At 38.0% G+C, this 21,298-nt stretch overlaps 1 protein-coding gene across 2 annotated transcripts; it reads left to right on the forward strand.

The window, feature by feature from the left end:
- Positions 1-7,794: 7,794 nt before the first annotated feature.
- Positions 7,795-16,761, forward strand: LOC124280204 (N-alpha-acetyltransferase 10-like). 2 transcript variants are annotated; one of them, XM_046716100.1, is made up of 7 exons: positions 7,795-8,006; positions 8,579-8,677; positions 9,827-9,885; positions 10,281-10,341; positions 13,741-13,901; positions 15,642-15,726; positions 16,681-16,761. In XM_046716100.1, exons 1-7 carry the CDS (start codon positions 7,986-7,988, stop codon positions 16,717-16,719), a joined length of 525 nt encoding a protein of 174 aa, XP_046572056.1. In that variant the 5' UTR covers positions 7,795-7,985; the 3' UTR covers positions 16,720-16,761. The 2 variants fall into 2 exon arrangements, with proteins under 2 accessions (XP_046572056.1, XP_046572057.1); XM_046716101.1 differs by having other exon boundaries at positions 7,807-8,006; positions 10,293-10,341.
- The last annotated feature ends 4,537 nt before the right edge of the window (positions 16,762-21,298 follow it).

A 21,298-nucleotide genomic window follows, 5' to 3' on the forward strand; every position in this document is an offset into this window, starting at 1 on the left:
GGGTAAGAGTCAATGTGAAATATGAAGACGTTTTGGGTATACAAGACGGTGGTAAACAATACACAGGCCACAGACTTGCGAGGCTGATTCGTCTTTAGGTACTAGACGTGTAGGTTCATTATGCTGCTGTGGCATTATATTAGTGGCCTTTGAGCGTTACATTATTGAAACTATTAGAACATTGTAGTGTTTAGAGGTTAGACAATTAGCAGTATTTAGCGGTTTCATTCAAAGTTCATTTTCTTCACATAGAATCACTTCAAGAAAATCATGTTTAGTTGATTATAAATCATACATAGTTTCTCACTTGCAATAGTTATCACGTTTAGTTCCATGTTTAGTTCAAAATTAAGTTCTGGTTTTCAGTTACATTTTTAGACAGGCTCTGCACAAGTTTATTTCCACTGCGTAACTAGGCTCAGCAGTCATTTTATGTCATCTTATTTGGTGAGCGAGTTAGGTTAATTCCCCCTTTGAACAGACTTCCAGCAATGAAGCTTGAAGGCTTGCACATTTTGAACTGGTGCTGAAAAACATAACTACCCGGTAGGGGATGGGATTAATGGGATTAAAAGCCATGATCGTAGGGTTCTGGACAATCCATTCTGCGTTGTATGTTACGGTACATCCAATCTGTGTATTGCACAATGCACGCATTGCATAGATTGGTTTTAACATATATACAGCACATTAGACTATATACCAAAAATAGAGACCATATACCAATAATAGCCAACATGTACAGAAAAAAAAGAAATTCAACATTACAGAGGAATAAATTTGATTCAGTAAATCTGGTTCAACAGTTTGAGAGAAGACAAAAAAACCTGTCTCAAATTATTGTCTGCATCCTCTGAAGCTGAGTGTTCAGTTTTACAAAGTTTTTAAAAAAAGAGGATTATATGAAAACCTAATAAATACCAAATCACAAGGAGAAATATACTTGTTCAACTTCCAGTTTTGGTCAGTTTCATAGGACATGGTTAAGTACCTACACTTTATCCAGAACTTCTAACAAATTATGCTGACATAGTTTTGGAGAGTGAGTGAGTGGGTTTGGTTTTAGACTACTTTTAGCAATATTCCAGCAACATCACAGCGGGGGACACCAGAAATGGGCTTCACACATTGCACCCATGTGGGGAATCAAACCTGGGTCTTCATCATGATGACTGAACGTTTATAACCAGTAGGCTATCACTGCCACAGTGAGAGAAAGAGTGAGAGAAGGACAGTGAAAAAGAAAGTATAAGATTTACTGAGCTTACTTTTTTATTACCATTATTTGGTTTTCAATTCATAGATGTCAAATGATAGTTGACGAGTTCACTTGGAACATGTTCGCAAAGACAGGAGAAAGGATGACATTATATCAGCTGTAAACGCTGTCTCGATGGGTTTTTCATCACAGCACTCAAGGACAGCAGGCTATCTTGAGAGACTGCCCACACGTCCGAATGCTCAGATTTGGCTAGTTGTCATCATGGTGAGAGGAGAGGGAGGAGAGAAGGTGAGAAGAAAAAAATGAACGGACATAAGGAAGGGAAAGACTTCCGCCCGTATCCCCCCTTAAATTTCATTCTAGTCAAATCATATCACCTGAATACATGTTTCTCATCTGAAAAGTATGAGTTTTAACATGTTTCGTTAATTGTATCTGAACATGCTGAAAGGCATATTCAACTTAACTGCCACTCCAAGAAATTTTCCTCATCGTTAAAATTTACCCCAAGAGGTTTTTACATATACAGCTGCAAAAGAAATACAGGCATTATAAACCATAAAAATAGAGGTATGAGATTTCCCATTATGGGTTAGGGCTTAAATTTTTTTCAATTATGATTATGTGGGCTTTCATGATTCTACAGATGTCTACAAATTGTTAGTTAGGTCATATTACAGAACACGGGACATGTTCACAAAGACAAGAGAAAGGATGACATCATATCAGCTGTACTGACTGACTGACTGAGTTTGGTTTTACGCCGCTTTTAGCAATATTCCCGCAATATCATGGCGGTCATATCAGCTGTAAACGCTGTCTCGATGGGTTTTTCATCACAGCACTCAAGGACAGCAGGCTATCTTGAGAGACTGCCCACACGTCCGAATGCTCAGATTTGGCTAGTTGTCATCATGGTGGATTAAAGAGTGAGAAGATACAAGGACATTAGTTTACACATATAGCTTTAGACATAAAGAAACATCAAAATCTCGCCAAGGTTCACTAAATACAATGTTTATTCCTAATGCAGGATATTAACCAAAACAAACTTGCGTGATAACCTATATACCTATTGCGATATATTGAGAACGTAAGTGTTTGACATTGAATGTCACTAATTGTGCATGTCAATCCTATTTTCTACATCATAATCCCCTAAACATATATCCCGGTGTCAGGGGTTTTCGACGATGTAAGACAACAAGAGTCATCAGAAGATGACATATCCCCCCGGCCCCCACATCTTTGAAAGAACAAATCATCTGACAGTTACTTAAAGTCCAGCTTGATTTTAGACTAAGTGCAAATCGTTTCCATGGAAATCATGACAAAAATCTGCAAATAGCAAAAGGCACCACTTTGGGATCTGCCTCACATCGGCCAAGTTTTGCTGAAAGATATTAAGAAGTTTTCGCGTTGTGCTCCGGAAACAAAACCCATCCCTTCCTTTTTGAGACTAAGTTCGAATCATTTCCATGGAAACCGAGAAAATAATAAATCACAAATATCTGCAAATAGCAAAAGGCATCACTTAAACATCTGCCTCACATATCTGCCAAGTTTTGCTGAAAGATATAGAGAGGTTTTTGAGTTGTGCTCCGGAAACGAAGCCCACCCCTCACTTTTGGGACTAAGTCCGAATCGTTTCCATGGAAACCGGAAAAATAAAAATGCCAAAAATCTGCAAATAGCAAAAGGCACCACTTAAGGTTCTGTTTGATATATCTACCAAGTCTTGTTGAAAAATATTGAACGGTTCTTGAGTTATGCTCCGGAAACGAAAGCAATCCTTACTTTTTGAGACTAAGTTCAAAATGTTTCCATGGAAACCGGGAAAAATAAAAATGCCAAAAATCGGCAAATAGCAAAAGGCACAACTTTAGGATCTGTTTCATACATCTACCAAGTTTTGTTGAAAAATATTGAACGGTTCTTGAGTTATGCTCTGGAAACGAAGCCCACCCCTCACTTTTGGGAATAAGTCCGAATCGTTTCCATGGAAACCGGGAAAAATAAAAATGCCAAAAATCTGCAAATAGCAAAAGGCACAACTTAAGGATCTGTTTGATATATCTACCAAGTTTTGTTGAAAAATATTGAATGGTTCTTGAGTTATGCTCCGGAAACGAAAGCAATCCTTACTTTTTGAGACTAAGTTCAAAATGTTTCCATGGAAACCGGGAAAAATAAAAATGCCAAAAATCGGCAAATAGCAAAAGGCACAACTTTAGGATCTGTTTCATACATCTACCAAGTTTTGTTGAAAAATATTGAACGGTTCTTGAGTTATGCTCCGGAAACGAAGCCCACCCCTCACTTTTGGGACTAAGTCCAAATCGTTTCCATGGAAACCGGGAAAAATAAAAATGCCAAAAATCTGTGAAATGCAAAAGGCACCACTTTAGGATCTGTTTGATATATCTACCAAGTTTTGTTGAAAAATATTGAACGGTTCTTGAGTTATGCTCCGGAAACGAAGCCCACCCTTCTTTAAGACTAAGTCCAAAACGTTTCCATGGAAACCGAGAAAAATAAAAATGACAATTATCTGTAAATAGCAAAAGGCACCACCTTAGGTTATTTTTGACATATCTACCAATTTTGGTTAAAAAATATCGAACGGTCTTTGAGTTATGGTCCGGAAACAAAATGATTACGGACGGACGGACGGACGGACGGACGGACGGACGGACGGACAGACGTACGAGGCGACGACTATATCCCACCGCATTATATGCCGGTGGGATAAAAACGTAATTTTTATCTGTAATATCATTTAAAGTTTTTATTTTACTAACCTCGAGTGATAAAGGATATATTCATCTATTTCACACAAAAATATCAAGTGTTTCCTACAAAAATAGCGTTGATGACATCGTATCAGCGAAACTGTTGCCGCTCGTAACATCTGGGTATTTTGTATGGGTTTTCGACGATGAGCCATACTTTTTGCTCCGCACTGCGAGTTGTGATCGCGTGGCTTCCTATTTATATATTGCCTGTCACCAGCAGACGACTGATCTTACTGAATTTTCGCTCACGTACTCACCCGATATAGCGCAAGCAAGGCAATCGTCGAAATCACCAGAACGTCGAATTCAGCTCGTGTTGGGATATAACAGCTAATGTGATAACCGCAATCTCAAAATTAGGTTGCATAGTCATGGATTCTATTTTCTTTTTTTTATGCAATTTACAGTATTACAGTGTGCCATTTTGCCATTGAATGACAAAGGAAAACATTTGCTGTGAATGAAAGTATATGTAGATTTTAATTTAAACCATAAAGATAATTACAAAAAAAACTTCATATATGTTATTTACCCAATATACCGGTTCTCAGAAAAAATATTGCAATACGTATCGTTTTAAAAGCGTCTTGCAATATACTGGTAATATACTGTGCAGTCCTACCTCTGATGACAAGCTGGGTTTACTGACCCATAATCTTAGGTTACCATTATGTTAGCCCTTGCATCGCACATTGTGTTGGACCATGTGTCACCCTTCGTGTCAGCCTTCCAGCAGGTTTTCTTGTTTAGTTTATACTTGAAACCTCAAAGGATGGGCCTGAAAAATACAATGTTCATACAGTGGAATTTAGAGGTAATCTTAGGCATAGAATGATAAAAACAAACGGGAGTTACAGGTGGAAATCTTTCCTATTTAGGATTGTGGTCCATTGTGTCAGCAAATATAGTCCTTAGAATGGCACACCTAGTAGAGACCGCATCGGAAGTACAATCACGCCGCCTGGTGGCGTGTTTACATAGAAACAGGTTTTGGTTTTCAGAATGGGTTCTGTGTTACGTTTATTATCACAACGTTAACACTATTGGAAAAAACATTCTTCAACACGTGAAGGTAGAAAATACATTCGATTCGGGTTTGGTGCCCACTGAAACCAGTTACAGTTGAATATTTGCCGCGATTTTGCAGTCGGACAGTGACAGAACGATGTGAACGTCCTTCATTGAGATATTCGTAAATGTATATACATAAACATAACCATTGTCAGCATGTATATTTGATGGCAAACGCAAGTTGGATGTATAGACAAACGATTAAAACCATCCATGACTACATTTGAAGCGTTAAAGCGGCGCAAAGACACGATAAATAAAAGTTGAAAACTCCGCCCTCGTGGCCAAGATGGCCGACATGTTTATCTTAGATACGTGTTACTTGTCAGGTATTTTAAGTTTAATTTTTACTCTTTGCTGGTATTCTTGAGTTAAAACGCCAACTGGTAGTCATCTACAAACCGTGATGAGCTAACTGCACGATTTTGAAGCAACAATTCTTATATTTATTCAGATTATTCTGAATATTCATCTCACAGAGACATTTGATTTTGATTTTGTGCAAATTCAGTTGAACACTGTGGAATGGATCGACAGGGAACATTTCTTTTGGATGGCATATTGTTCTATGAACTAATGGTTTCAGGCAGAAACCTGGCATGCTTTTATGATTAGAAACAAGTTGCATGAAGCTGCAAGTGAAGTTGTGATGTTATGGCACCTGTGAGAAGTAATTAAGTTGAGACAATATAATTTTTTATTATTATCACATATACTGATGTTAACATCTGTGTCACTCTGCATCAAATGTTACTCAAATGTTCCATTACTGCATCACATTTTCTGTTGCCTTTCAGTTCTTCCAAAACATGTATTTTCGACAATTCCTCACATTATTTATTATTATTTATTTATTTTTGTTTTGTTTGTTTCCACCGTGAAGATCCGGGTGAGTTAGAATTGATCTTCAGTCACCCATGAGTCGTATGAGTCGACTACCGGGATCGGGCAGTCAGGCTTGCTGAGTTGGTTGACACATGTAATCGGTTCCAAATTGCTAAGACGGATGCTCATGCTGTTGATCACTGGATTGTCTGGTCCAGACTCGGATTATTTACAGACCACCGCCATATAGCTGGAATATTGCTGGGTGCGGCATATAACTAAACTCACTCTCCCATTTGTAAAGTTTCTTGTCTGATCAAGAAATCATTGAGACTGCCATTAATGTGAAAGAGATGGACAAAATATTTTTGTTCTTATTGCTGTTAATACTTCATCATTCATAGGGGTCTGTGACAAGAATAATATAATCAGTAAATTTTGTAAAGTAGGACAGATCTATATGAAGACAATCTGACCACGGGTATGATTTTTGGCTTTAATGCCCAGTTTAGTTATCATTAGGGGTAAATTGCATATTTAAATGTTTCACCCTGCTGTCATTCATATGTCAATAATTAAATGTGCTTTTAATCAAAGTCTAATTTATATGTGTTGTCAAGTGTTGTGATCATTTGCAAATAATTTCTTTCTGTCTATGTTCAGTTGGGACAAGCACTTCCGGCGCATCAACAGAATAAAAAGGTTCTTAAAATGTCAATAACAGCAGTTTCCAATTTTTTTGTCATTTGTTGAATTATGTGAAGAACAGAGTTATCTGCCCCTTGTTCTTTATTACTCTCTAATTAGGGTATGGGGACTTGTTAAATTTTTTTCCATTTTTTATTTCATTTGTCTCACTCATCAGATTGGAAATAGTATCCAAGTTAGGTTTTATTTATACCTCTCAAAAATGGTTTGCGGTCTCTACACCTAGCCCACTGAGTAGGGTAAGTTGTGACAGTTCAAAGTGCAGGTTCATGAACTTCATCAATGATTTTCAAGAATTCAATGATTTATCTTAAACTTTTCTAATTTGATAATTTGCTCTATATTCGAGAGAAAAATCATTTATAGAAATATTACAATTCAACAGACTTGCATCTCAGTTCATAATGTTCATCAAATAACATTTTTACAACTGACCCAAACTTACATCTTGAAAAGAAATTGGTCTTGGGGGACAAACTTGAAATCTAATATGTCACTAACAACAATTTCAAACGGAATCCAACATTCTAAAACGTACTTCTCACTTACTTCAACAGGAACATGTCACTTATATTTTTCCAGCCAACAACAAACTTGAATAGTCACGTGCTTCGGCTCGTGCTCCAGTTGAAAAGCATGCAACCCGCGTTTGCAGTTGTGTGCTTGAATTATCTCCCTTGCATTCAGTCCCTATCTTTCACGGTCCCTTGATAGAAGCGCAGTAGATCGTGTTGACCTCCTCTCGGGGCATTTACTGGTTTAGTTATGCCAGATGTGTAAACGGTTACATGTTTGGATGATGACTAAATGCCACACATGTCAAATAAAATAAATAAACAGTTACGCAAGCAATATATCAAGAATCATATATATCTTAGACACTGATTACTGATATCAGAAGACTAAAAAGAGGTTATCCTAATAAATAGCTATCCTTTTACGGGCACATCCAGGAGATTAGATGAATCATTTCCTCGACTAGTTGTCAATACTTGTTTCTGAATAGACTGGTTCAGGATTTTAGCGCTTGGGATAAGTTTTTATTCTCGAAATGGAGCTGCTCTAACATCCCTCAGCAAGCAGCAGTTATGGAAGAGTTATCGGTCTTGATACATCCATTGTCGTAACAAATACGGCAAACCATTATATACCAAAATGCATGTTCATGTTGGAGAGCCGGAGAATCAAATACAGATTCTGGTTCTGGGATGACTTTCATCTCGCTTTTTAACTTACTAAACTTACATATGCATTCAATATGTCGTGAAATACATGGAGACGCGACCTCTTTATGACAACCAGAATCCGCATGCTAATGCCATCCTGAATTTTTGTGTTTTGGACATCGAGGAGACCTGGTCAAAATGAATATTCGCTGCGCCACTGTGAGTAATTTCGCACAGATATTTACATATACGTTTGTGTGATCGTCACTTTGGAACAAACGATTGTCCATCCAAAGCGATGGTGCGAATATTTCTATCAGACACCCAGTATTCGCGCACAGGCAAAGCATTTGTTCTAGTTTTAGCTTCCGAAACAGGTTGACACAAACAACTTAATTAACATACTCCCGAAAACACCAGCCGGGAAATATAATGTTGTATGTACAACGAGCGGTTTACGGTAATTAGCAGCCGAGAGCCGCGAGAAATCATTTATATTTGTAGTGAATTTTGTATCCTTGTATTGTTGGTTTCCGGTTTCTTTTAACCTGCTTCAGAAACATTCGCCCTAATCACACGAATTACTATAAAATAAAAGACAACGTTTTCTCTTGAACAAGCCATCAGTGACCCCGTTGTCACAATGTCTGTGTGACCTAACACACCTATTTTCAATTGAGTAGACTCTGATTGTGCAACACTCACAGGTATTTTGTGTATTGGTTCTTTTGCATTTGGTGTCAAGTCATTATGTTTGTGTTGCTATGGTAATGCTTTGCTTGATGTTGCAGCCGGATGACTTAATGAACATGCAACACTGCAACCTGCTTTGTCTGCCAGAAAACTATCAGATGAAATACTACTTCTATCATGGACTCTCGTGGCCACAGGTAATATGGTGCACCACTCTATTATTATGATTCAGGGGTGGAAATAACTTTAAAATTGGTAGTGTACTCCGGTACAGTGGCACATGTAAAATCACTTGCCCTGATAATTTTTCCACTATACCGGCCGTTTTCTTGTTGATTTTTTAAATAAACAACATAATTAATATTGGAAAGTCAACTGGACACCGGTACAGTGTGATATACAAATTTGCTCGCCCGACAGACAAAAACCACTGGACTCGGGCGTTGGGCAATGGGTTATTTCCACCCCTGTGATTATATACATTTAAGATGCACATTAGTCAAGATGTGGTGATATGTAATCACTTTTGGGTTAGAATTAAAACACCATACCAATTAAATAATATGCTAGAATGTTTTGTCCATTGTTTAACGCCACAGCCATCAATATTCCAGTCATGTGATGGCAGTCTGTAAACATGGTATTTAAGCACCAGACAATCCAGTGATTGACGTCATGGGCATGAATCTACACATTTGAGTTACAATGGCATGCATCAACCTAATCAGCGAGCCTTATCTTGTTGGTTGCCTCTTACAACAAGCATGGATTGGCTGAAGATCAGTTCCAACCAAGATTTTCCGCTTGCCAGCTAGAATGGTTAAGGGGGTACTTATTTTGACCTGATAAAGGTTAAAATGTTGGGAGGTCCTTAAATTCAACATCAATAGTTTCAAACATAGACTAACGCTTAGTCTCTGAATATATATAATTTTGACAGTAGCAAATAAACCCATTTGAATTGAATATAGGCACCCCAGTGAGATGAAGCTGAGGAAATATAGACTTTCTTCATTTAGGGCTTTAGAATTGCAGGGAGTGCCAGGCAGTAGGGAAAATAATGTGGGACAGGGACTTTGCGACAGTGTGTTGTAATCACTGCATTAATGTACACCACCTATTGCCTATTCAGCAACCTCTGTTCATCGCAAGAGGCTACTTAATGGATCAGATGGTGAGACTAGGGGCTTGGCTGTCTATCTATTCTATTTGTGAAATTACTGAAAAAGTGATCATTGATCTTTGTAGATGAAAGTTGTAGTTTCTGGTTGTACTTACATGAACAGCTTAATTTAAACATCGTAACTGGATATAATTTAGTTTTTAATTCCTGTTTTGTCTTCCAGTTGTCCTACGTAGCCGAAGATGAAAACGGAAAAGTTGTCGGATATGTCCTAGCAAAAATGTAAGCATCTCCATTTCGCACTACAGTGTTGACAAGTGTGAGAGTCACTGTCAGACTGTGTTCTTATCCTTTGGTCAGCATGTTCTAGTATATGGACTGATTAAGTTCCAAAATGCTCAACAATTTTACCTGAATTTGGTAATATAATCATGGTAAAAGAACTTCACATCCAAAATCATATTAATGTGATGTTTTCACCAAAATAACTGCCATGGTAGTCTAAATACTCTACACGTTGTGTGCATGCAAATGTTCAGCATTGTCCAGTTGCTGTTACAGTTGTAGTTGCTGCTGCTGCTTTTGTTGTTGTTGCACTGAAAGTTAGTTATGGTAAAATTGGTCTTAATAATAAACATGATATAATTGTTTGTGTATATCCTCAAGAGTTTAGATAGATCTCTTTCTAGGGAGGAGGATCCGGAGGACTCGGTGCCACACGGACACATCACATCTCTGGTACGTAACCATGGTAACACAGTCTTTGATCATGGTGGAATGATACATTTATTCTTTTCCTTCCTTCCTTCTGGATTCTCCTCATGTGCTAAATATTCAGACAGTAACCACACTAGACTAACATCTAGTCTCTGAAATGAACATACATTACAGAAAAATGGTTCCTAAATTATGTTCCTAAAATATAATAACAAGGAACCGAGAGAATTTCTTCATTTTCAGGGACTTAACAAATCTGAGATATTTGATTTTCATTTCCATTACCAGCTCATCAATGTTACTATTTGTTTTTACCCCTAAATGCCTAAAAAGAAATAGATATCAACCACCTCTCCTTACCAGAGTAACAATGATAAAACTCAAGACTGACTGACTGAGTTTGGTTTTACGCCGCTTTTAGCAATATTCCTGCAACATCACGGCGGGGGACACCAGAAATGGGCTTCACACATTGTACCCATGTGGGGATTCGAACCCGGTCTTCGGCGTGACGAGACAACGCTTTAACCACTAGGCTACCCCACCGCCCTTAAAACTCAAGAAAATAGAGATATGTCACAATGTTTTATATGAATCCTACATGTTGTCGGAGTGGGGACGGAGATTGGCAGGGGCCAGCGAGGGAGCAGGAGGTCTGGGCTCAGTCTGGGGTCTTGGGGAGTTCTGGGGAGCTTCCATGTGCTAATACTAAACGCTGTTGACAGCTAGAGATTAACTGATAATTACAAGCACTGTCGTCGCGTGAATTCATCAGATTTGTACAGACCCTAAAACTGTGGTTATCTTGACTTGCCACATATTCTAGAGTTTCACGGGCTGTATTGAATATATTTGTTTCAGGGTCTGCACTAGTGGTGGTCCGATTAATTGAAATAATCGAAGATTGGTCGCAATGACAAAACGACCAAGCAATCGATCATGTTTTCTCATAATCGAACACAAACAATTTTGGACCACTTGTTTGCAATAACAATATTTTTCAAAAGGTTGATTTTGTCTCGACATTGCATAAGCACTACAAGCTCGTTCCAAGTCATGATTAAGTTTATCTTAACAACTCCAGGAAATGTATGTTCCTAACACACTAGTCATCCTTTAAAGATGTGAAATTTTCAAATGCATTTTGTGCAATTTGCGGAAAAACCCGAGAACTACATGTTTTTCTTTATTTTTTGTGCATTAACAAACATAACCAGGAAAGTTTGATAAATGATGCTAACCAATTATTTTCGATGATTGATCGGTTGTAATGAACCAATCATCAATTATGAGATTTACACCAATTCCCAACACTAGTCTGCACTACAGACAACAGTTCGTTTGTTTTTTGGTGTTTTCGCGACACTCAGCAATATTCCAGCAATATGGCAGCAGCGTGCAAATAATCTAATCTATACATTACAGCCAATAACCACACTCGTGCAACAAGAAGCATCTTGAGGCTTGTGGGGTTTGCTTTCCCAATAAGCACAAAAAGTATGACCTAACCTGTAGCTCTACCTGTTGTCATGACAATGACAATACTTTATTACACGTGAGGGAATTCTTGTATAAAGTACAGAGCTCAAACATTGATAAATGATTAAATTATTTTCATTTAATAAACAACACACATGCAACAAGCTAACAAGGTAAGACAACCACTAGGAATTGTTTAAAAGATTAATTCTGGCAGGAACAAAGGATATCATGGCGCGATTGGATTTAAAACGGGGTAAATTATAACGGCGCCCAGAAGGCAGTAATTTATGCTCATAGTGGATGGGATAATCTGCATCAGATATAATCTTACGGGCTGACTTGAGAACTCTTTCTTCATATATTTCATTTAGGTTAGCAAAAGATACACCTGCAATTTTACTGGCTAATAAAACTATTCTGGTGAGACAGTTTACGTTTTTAAGGGACAAGGTTCCATACCAGCATTGTACAGAAAAAGCCAGAACGCTCTGTATAAAGCACTGTTAGAAAAGACACATAATTGATTGATTAACATGGAAAGATCTCAATTTGTGCAAGAAGTGTAACCTTTGTTGACACTTCTTGAATATAGCATCTGTGTTTACATTAAAATTCAGTTTGTTCAGTGTTCACATTCACTTGAAGATAATTATGTTCCCACCATGATACAAAGTCACTTATATCATCTCTATAATGCTGTTCATCCTCATTCTGTATGAGCCCTACCAGGGCTGAATCTCAAGAAGAAATATCTGACTACTGATCATATGGTGTTTATAGTAGATAATGCCATTCTTCATGTTGTGTTGTGTGACCATCCAAGGGAAGTAACTCTATCCACCTCCATTGTGTTACCCGTGGCTTTTCAACCATGTAATTCTGTCAGTGGTTTCTTCAGTGTCTTTTTATATGATTCAAAACACTTTTTGTACTCCGTGGCAGCTGAGGTTGTACAAAATCAGCTTGAACCCCCGAGAGGACGAATAAGTACTAGAATCTGTACTTTACTGAAAAAGATAAATCCCAAATATAACGTGTAATACAGCATTTAAAATACCCGCCTGCCCGACCGTCCGGAACGGTCTATTTACATCTCGGACGGTCAAATTTCAAAAGTTGCCTGTCCGGTGGTCTGGTAGATATTTTTACCCCTAAGAGTAAATATTTCATAATATCAGACAGGTTCTCTTGTCGTCAGTTTGAGGTGTTTAAGGTATTATGATAATTATGTTAAACTACTTACGATTGGACAGTTCATGTTACGATAACCAATCACAATCATGTACTTTCAGTTTTACCTAAACTCGGTGCATTGCCTGTTAGTGCTATGTAATTCATTGCTATGCCTACACACAGTGAATGGAGCTTGCGCGGGAGTTGGAAATGGCAGTCACAGTTTTTAATTGTTGAAAACAGGACAGGCAAGTTTGTATCCAGACTGGTAATTTTTTTAAGTTACCAGTCCGGCTGTCTGGCTTGGAATTTTGGGAGTTTTAAACACTGTGTAATAGCAAATGAATAAACTTGTCCGGGAACAAATAAACCACATTTGAGCATATAACAATATCTAAATAAGTGAGGCATATGTATAGATCTATAGGTAGATAGTTTGTGTGTATAGTAATAATAAGATTATTGGTATGAAGATAATAATAAGATTTTCCATAGACCCACATCTTGAACAGGTGTTATTCTTTCATCACCATGGTTACTAATGTTATTAGTGTGAAGAATGTTGTGAAATACACAATGCCACTTTAGAAAGTGGTCAAATGTAACATATGTTATATTTGAGATTACACTTTCTCAGTAAAGTACAGATTCTAATACTAGAATCTGTACTTTACTGAGAAAGTGTAATCCCAAATATAACATGTGAAAAATGTTATTGATGTGAAGAATGTTATTGATGTGAAGGATGTTATATTATCCCTGTAGGCCGTGAAGCGGTCCCACAGACGACTCGGCCTGGCCCAGAAGCTGATGGACCAGGCATCCCGTGCAATGGTGGAATGTTTCAATGCACAGTACGTCTCCCTCCACGTCCGGAAGAGCAACAGAGCTGCTCTACATCTCTACACAAACACACTCAAGTTTACGTAAGTTCTTCATTTGCCATGGTTACTAAGTTTAATAATATTTTCAGATATATGAGGGTTATATCATAAGATTGAACATTTGTTTCTTTACTGTTTGGTTCCAAACATGGGACTAGTGTTAGTTGTTAGTGTCTCCATGTGTGGAGCGTGCAAATTTACAGACTCACTTTAACTGCATTGTTTTATATCATGTATATTGGGGCATGCTGTGACTTCTTATGAATTGATGGCGATAATTAAATATATATATGTTTAATTCAAGTTTTCTATTATTTAAACTCATGGGGTAGCCATTTTCTGGGTTAGAATTGGTCTCCAGCGATGTTTGTTGTAAGAGGCAAATAATGGGCTCAAGTTGTTAGTTGTTGGTTGAGACATGTCATTTAATCCCAACTGTTTAGATCGATGCTGCCATTGATCACTGGAGTGTCTGATCCAGACATGATTATTTACAGACCCCCGCCATATAACTGGAATATTGCTGAGGGCAGCATTAAACAAGCATTGTCACTAAGGTGACATAATCCCCCGCTGCAAATTATCAAAACAAACTTAAAAATAATGAAAGTTTAAGATGAAGTTAAATGTCAACAAAAACATGACCAGTCAACCTCTCTTGATATCTTCTCTTTAGTTGTTCAAGCACACAAATATTTTCAAGACTGACTTTGACCTTGACATGGATGTCATAGTGTATGAAATATGCAAAAATGGTACTAAAGAAATTGCTTATTGAAAAACATTCAAGGGAAGTCTTGAAAGTCTATGAAGAAAATCCAGTGAATTCAGGTTAACATGCTGAAATCTTCAAAGTGTTGCAGTGACCTTGAAAATTATGTGAAGGTCACCATAATCGACTGGGCCCTGCGCCTTCCCTAGATAAAGCTTGGTATTGAATATGAAGAAAATCTAGTGAACGGTTCTTGAGATATCTCGCTGACAAGGTTAAAACGTTAAAGTCCTCTTGTGACCTTGAAATTAAGGTCAAGGTCACCAAACCTGACTTGGACCTTTCTTATACAGTGATGAACCTAGGTACCAAATATGAAAAGAATCTAGTCAACGGTTCTTAAGATATTCCAATTCATGCGCAGTACAGACGGACGGAGCCTCATACTATATCCCCCGCTTCGCGCTAAACGTTCGGTGGGGGATAACAACAAACAGAGAAAAATGTCATTGTACCCTGACAGGATGTTACTCACAATATCAATCACATGTTTGTCTGGTCCAGTTGCTATATGGCTGAAAATATGCCAGTGCAATGTTAAATTTTAACTCACTCACCCAGATCTGACCTGCCCACATATCACTATTTAATAGGACCGCCTCTGTGGTGTAATGTTTAGAGCGTCCGCTCGGAGAGCGGAAGATCGCGGGTTCAATCCCCGACCGCGTCATACCAAAAGACGTTAAAATATGGTACTTGTTGGTCCCTGCCTGGCGCTCAGCATTAATGAGTACAACAAGGACTGGTCGGCTCGGAGTCAGTATAATGTGTCTGAGTGGGGTACTCATGCTTCACTGCGGCATGGTATCTCAGTGGGCTAGCACTATAAAACAAGCCTAAGTCTGGGCTAGTACAAGCAGCCGCACTTACACATACACACGCATGCACGTCGTCATATGAGCGAAATATTCTCAAGCACGATGTTAAACCCAATTTCACCTCACCTCACCTTGTTTTGGTGTCTGTGTTGTGTGTAAAGTCCTACTCACTGGCCTACTTGTCTTTTGCAGGATCAGCGAGATCGAGCCCAAGTACTATGCTGATGGAGAAGATGCATATGCCATGAGACGAGATCTGTCAGAGTTTAGAGAACGGGTGAGTAAGGCCTGTCTGCCTGGAGGCTGCATTACAAGGCGTCAGTCGCAGATCTATTACTGACAGACTCTCAGAACTTTATATGGTATTGAAAAGACATGAAAATTGAGATTGCCTGTATCTTGAACAGAGGCCTTGAATGCCTCCCCTCAAACTAGTCTCAAGTAAATTGCCCACATATTATTTCACACTTTATGAAATTTGATTGAAAGATATCTGTTACAGAAACAACCTTTGTACAATATATATAGTCAGTTACCATCAAGCCAATTATCTGCTTCCATAAATATGTGATATTTCTGGGAACTAACTAATAGAGGATCTGAAGCAAACCATGTGTCATATGCAGATGCATGATTTATAGTCAAGTGTGAATTCACCATGGCAACTTCACAGTAAAACACCCAGTGTGTTTACTGACACTACTTTGCAAGCAGCACTTGTGAGAATCTCAAACATTTTTTCACTTACACCATATGTAGCAGTGTGATTACTGACACTACTTTTGCAAGCAGCCCTTGTGAGAATCTCAAACATTTCTTCACTTACACCATATGTAGCATAAATTTATGTATGTCTTGTGGAATGTGTTTTCAGGCCATAATAATCAATTGCGAAAGGTTTTACTACGTCTCTGATGAATGTGTATTGTTTGTTAATCTGATTCAATTGAGATTGCAGACTAACAGAAAATCATCCAACCTTTCCCTCACTTTCCCCTCAAGCTACTAACAAGACAGTTGAAATATTAGTTAAAGTTGATAAACAATAGAACTAACTTAGCTATGTGAAATGGATTCAGCATTATGACATCACCTGTTTGTAAATATGACGGTCAGGTTATCCACTCGCCATTACAACATTTAAGGGTGTGACTTTCTTGTATTTCCCAATGTTGTTCAACAGCTACACTTATTGGTATCATTTATTGATATTTGTTTATTTATTTTTCAGTATGGAGTTAAACAAGAATTAGAAGGCAACACATCGTAGAATTTCAGCAGCATCCAGATTTGTGTGTGTATGTATGTAAAACAAAAACTTCAAAATAAACTGTATATAGACCTGTAGGCGTTTTCTTCACTTTATACACGAAGTCAGTGTGTGTAACCATGGAGTTGTCTCCCTTAGACCATGGTGCAGCTTACCTAGACGTGTGGATAACCCGAGTTGTCTCCCCCTGCATCATGTTGCAACTTGCCGGCTGTGCCTTATTCATACGACCAGTCATTATTGTAACCATGGACATGAGGTGTCTTGACTCATTAAATATTGATTTGATTGTTCTGTTTACATTCGTCTCCTAATCATGGCAACTTTTACTGATTTGACACCAAAATTAAACACATCGATCATTTTCCATATTCACAAAGTAAAAGCAGAGACAATGTAGCTTTATATATTTGTGGGACAAAAATAAATTCTGACCACATGCTTAAGATCACGCTTATGTTTAGATGTGGCAATATTGCAAGGACTATTTGCACCAAGAACAGGCCTAATTCTTCAGGAACATATGGCTTCATTACTGATTATTATTGTTCGTATATATTTTACTGCCATTTGTCCTGTTACAAACTCTGGAATATGCTTTTCAGGTTGTCAAGATGTTTTGTGTTTGAAATTAAATTATATTTCAAGAAGAGCATGTGTCTGTTGAAGACTTCAATGTGGCAATGATATACTGCAGATGTTCCGCAGTTGGGGGCTTGCAGTTTATTACATTGGACAATAACATTAAACTTATCAAATCGGGGTCAATGTTATAAACAAGCATGACTATATGGTACTAAGAATATTAATAATGTTCAACAGAGTTTGATTGGTAAAGGAGTGTAGGTAGTTTTCTTGGAGACATGATTCAACACCAATTGCCAAATTTGCAAAAGGAAGAGCTGTTCAATGGAGTTGGATTTTTTGTAGTTTTAGTTTTACGCCAGCTATGTGGCGGCGGTCTGTAAATAATCGAGTCTGGACCAGACAGTCCAGTGATCAACAGCATGAACATCAATCAGTTGGGATATGATGACATGTGTCAACCAAATCAGTAAGCCTGACCACCCTATCCCGTTAGTTGCCTCTTACGACAAGCATGGGTTACTGAAGATCAATATTCTAACCCGGACCTTCACGGGTGTACCTATAAAGTAGTTCCTGAACATTTAGTGAAAAATCCATTGATTTTCAGAATTGAGGTACATCATGTACAACAAAATCATGTACACTTAGAAAACAACAAATACAGCAAGATTCTAAATCTTTACACCAAGCAATGTAGATGGGATTATTTACCAGAAAGATTGATGACTTAGCATGTTGAGTGGAGAGGAACCACAATGTCAGTATTTGAATGCAGGAACTTCAGCATGTTACCCTTTGTGTTAAACTGCAGACCACTCATATACCTTGTTCTCCAACACTACAGGGGCCGTGGGGTAGCCTAGTGGTTCACTTGTCACACGGCCCATGCCTGTTGCTGGAATATTGCTAAAAGTGGCGTAAAACTAAATTCACTCACTCCCTCCAACACTACAAGGAGAAATCTTGTTTGTTAATCCACAGTAGGCACCTGATTGTTGGTGATGACCAGTTGTGTCATTACTCGCGACAATTTAAAAGTCAGTGTGACAAATTTCATGCAATAAAATTGAAATATAACTCATACAAAAATAACAATATGAACAATACATTAGCAAGTACCATGTCAGTCATGTACAGAGACAAAGATGCTGGTTAGAACTGGTCTTCAGCAACCCATGCTTGTAAGAGGCGACTAACGGAATTTGATGGTCAGGCTCACTGACTTAGTTGACACGCCATTGTATCCTAATTGCGTAGATTGATGCTCATGCTGTTGATCACTGGATTGTCTGGTACAGAATCAATTATTTATGGACTGCTGCCATATAGCTGAGTGTGGCGTTAAACAACAAACAAATGCATTCATCCAGACTCAAGCCAAGTTTATAGAGCTAGCCCAGTGAGTTATAGTCGAAAATGGATAATGCACTCATACACTGAATACTGATCCAGTCAAGTTTTATACCCATAATGCCGAGTACCAGGCAGGGTAATAACATGTACCATCTTTTTGGGTGAGGTGAGGTGATTGGGTTTAACATCGTACTTGAGAATATTTCGCTCATATGACGACGTGCATGTGCGTGTATGTGTATGTGTGGCTGCTTGTACTAGCCCAGACTTAAGCTTGCTTTATAGTGCTAGCCCACTGAGATACCATGCCGCAGTGAAGCATGAATACCCCACTCAGACACATTATACTGTTATACCCATTAATGCCGAGCGCCAGGCAGGGACCAACAAGTACCATATTTTAACGTCTTTTGGTATGACGCGGTCAGGGATCGAACCCGCGACCTTTTCTCTCCGGGCGGACGCTCTAACCACTACACCACGGAGGCGGTCACCATCTTTTTGGATCCAACCTTCAGTGCAGATGGTGCACCAGCTATCCCAGGGAGATGGGATGGGAAACACAGCAACAGGAGAACCAGTGACCCAATGTGACAAGCCAAGTCATACAGACATACCCCTATGATCAGACACAAAAGGAATCTTTATTTATCACCGATTTATTCACAAATCTGTCGCCTTTGAAAGTTGACTAAACCGTGACATTCTCCAACTTCACACTCCTCTTGTCTAGTGAAGCGATCACTGCATGTACCTGCAAGAAGCTAACACTCTCTCCTTGTATTTACTCAGTTTTAATGGGATTCATAGTTCACATTCCTTTCTGTCGTTTCATCTTCTCTTTAACAGGTCGTCGATGTATTTGAAATTACTCACTGCAAAAAGACTGTTGGTTCAATATTGAGATTGTTAAATACAGCCATCACTGCCTAGTTTGTATCTACCTCTGCTCTGCTTGGTTACATACTGCTCAAATCTTTCTAAGGATCACCATTTTAGGTGTGCAAATTGTATGTGACTGTTGAAATAGCCCTAGACAGTATTGTATGAAGACATTTTAATGAATAAATGTCTTGTCATGTGCCACACAATGCCTACAAACGTGTAAACAATATTCAGTCAGACCATCCATCAAAATGAGATCATCTGACCAACCTTGAAAGGTTAAATAATCATGAAACGATGTCCATGGTAAAAATAAGTTTTCCGTAGCACTTATGTGATCCACATGATGCAATCACAGCCTAGTTTTCTCACTCCGATTAAGCGTCAGGATGGTTGTCGCATTACTATTTTTCTCTTCAGGAAGAGTGAGTGAGTTAAGTTTTACGCCACACTCAGCAATATTCCAGCTGTATGGGGGCGGTTTGTAAAGAATCGAATCTGGACCAGACAATCCAGTGATCAACAGCATGAGAATCGAACTTCGCAATCTGCCCCTAGATGTGAATTTAGTCTGGCTTCATACCACTTCTCTCAGTATTTTATTGATAAACCTAAATGTGGGGGAACAAGCTTCAAGTGATGCAGGCATCCTATAATTTACCACTTGGGTTATGGGTCCATGTCTAACCAGTGTCATGAAGTATGTGAGTGAGTGAATTGGGTTTAAGCCACTTTGAACAGGGTTTGAAAATGTACTCAGTTTGAGAGATATTGATCTAATTATTAGTATGAGTGTCTGTTATTAGTATAAAATAAAATCAAGATTAGGCCAGACCAATTTTATTTCTTGTTTTACGGATTTTTGTCCTCAGAAAACCTAAAGGCAAGAGAGAAAAAAATAGAAAATAAAAATCACCGGTCAAAAATATTTTCCGTTTGAATACGTAAGTATTTTATTTTTGGCAATTTATGAAGTGCATATGGGGCAAACAACAATCAAAAACATATTTTTTGTAAGTTTACATTTTTTTCCAATAAAAACATGAGGATTTTTTTTTTTGAGCGGGAAAATTAATTTTTATTTTTTTTCTTATTCTTGAACAAATACGACAGGTGGATCTGTAAAACAAGAAATATAATTGGTCTCACCTTAAAAGGAAACTACAGGAAATTAACTTATCTGTATGAGAAACATTCTTTTAAGCATTAGAATTTTAATTTAAATAATTTGAAACCTGTTCGTACATATATTTCAGTTATAGCTGGGTACAATGTGTGAAGCCCATTTCTGGTGTCCCCCGCCGTGATGTTCCTGGAATATTGCTAAAAGTGGCGTAAAACCAAAACTCAGCTCAGTCAGTCAGTTCAGTTATAGCACAATGCTTCAAAGTGTCAATGAAGGTCTTAAGAAGTATTCCTTTGGTTAAACACATATCATAATGACAATTGTATTCCATTAAAATTATGTAGCTCTTCATCCAGTTTGTGATATATTTTGGCTTAATATATTTAAAATATGAGAGATGATATATAAAAGCCAAATAATTCTTAATATCAAATCAAATTTTGCCAAATTTCAAGTGTCAGATGTACATGTATACAGGTTTTAAAACTCGAATTGAAAAGAACATTTTCTCTGTTTCTTTTTCTTCCGTATCATTTAAAATACAGTACGTGTATAATCAGTGAATGACCTTCATCTTCGCAGTGAAATGTCATCTGGAAAAAAATATAAATAGATCCTGTGACTCAC

This window comes from Haliotis rubra, unplaced genomic scaffold (assembly GCF_003918875.1).
Source record: "Haliotis rubra isolate DU_JTF1 unplaced genomic scaffold, ASM391887v1 Scf262, whole genome shotgun sequence".
NCBI lineage: Eukaryota > Metazoa > Mollusca > Gastropoda > Lepetellida > Haliotidae > Haliotis > Haliotis rubra.

Coding starts and splice junctions, on each gene's coding strand:
- LOC124280204 (XM_046716100.1), top strand. CDS start 7,986: ATGAATATTCGCTGCGCCACT. Junction 8,678..9,826: donor ATGGACTCTCGTGGCCACAG/GTAATATGGTGC, acceptor TTTGTCTTCCAG/TTGTCCTACGTAGCCGAAGA. Junction 13,902..15,641: donor ACAAACACACTCAAGTTTAC/GTAAGTTCTTCA, acceptor TGTCTTTTGCAG/GATCAGCGAGATCGAGCCCA.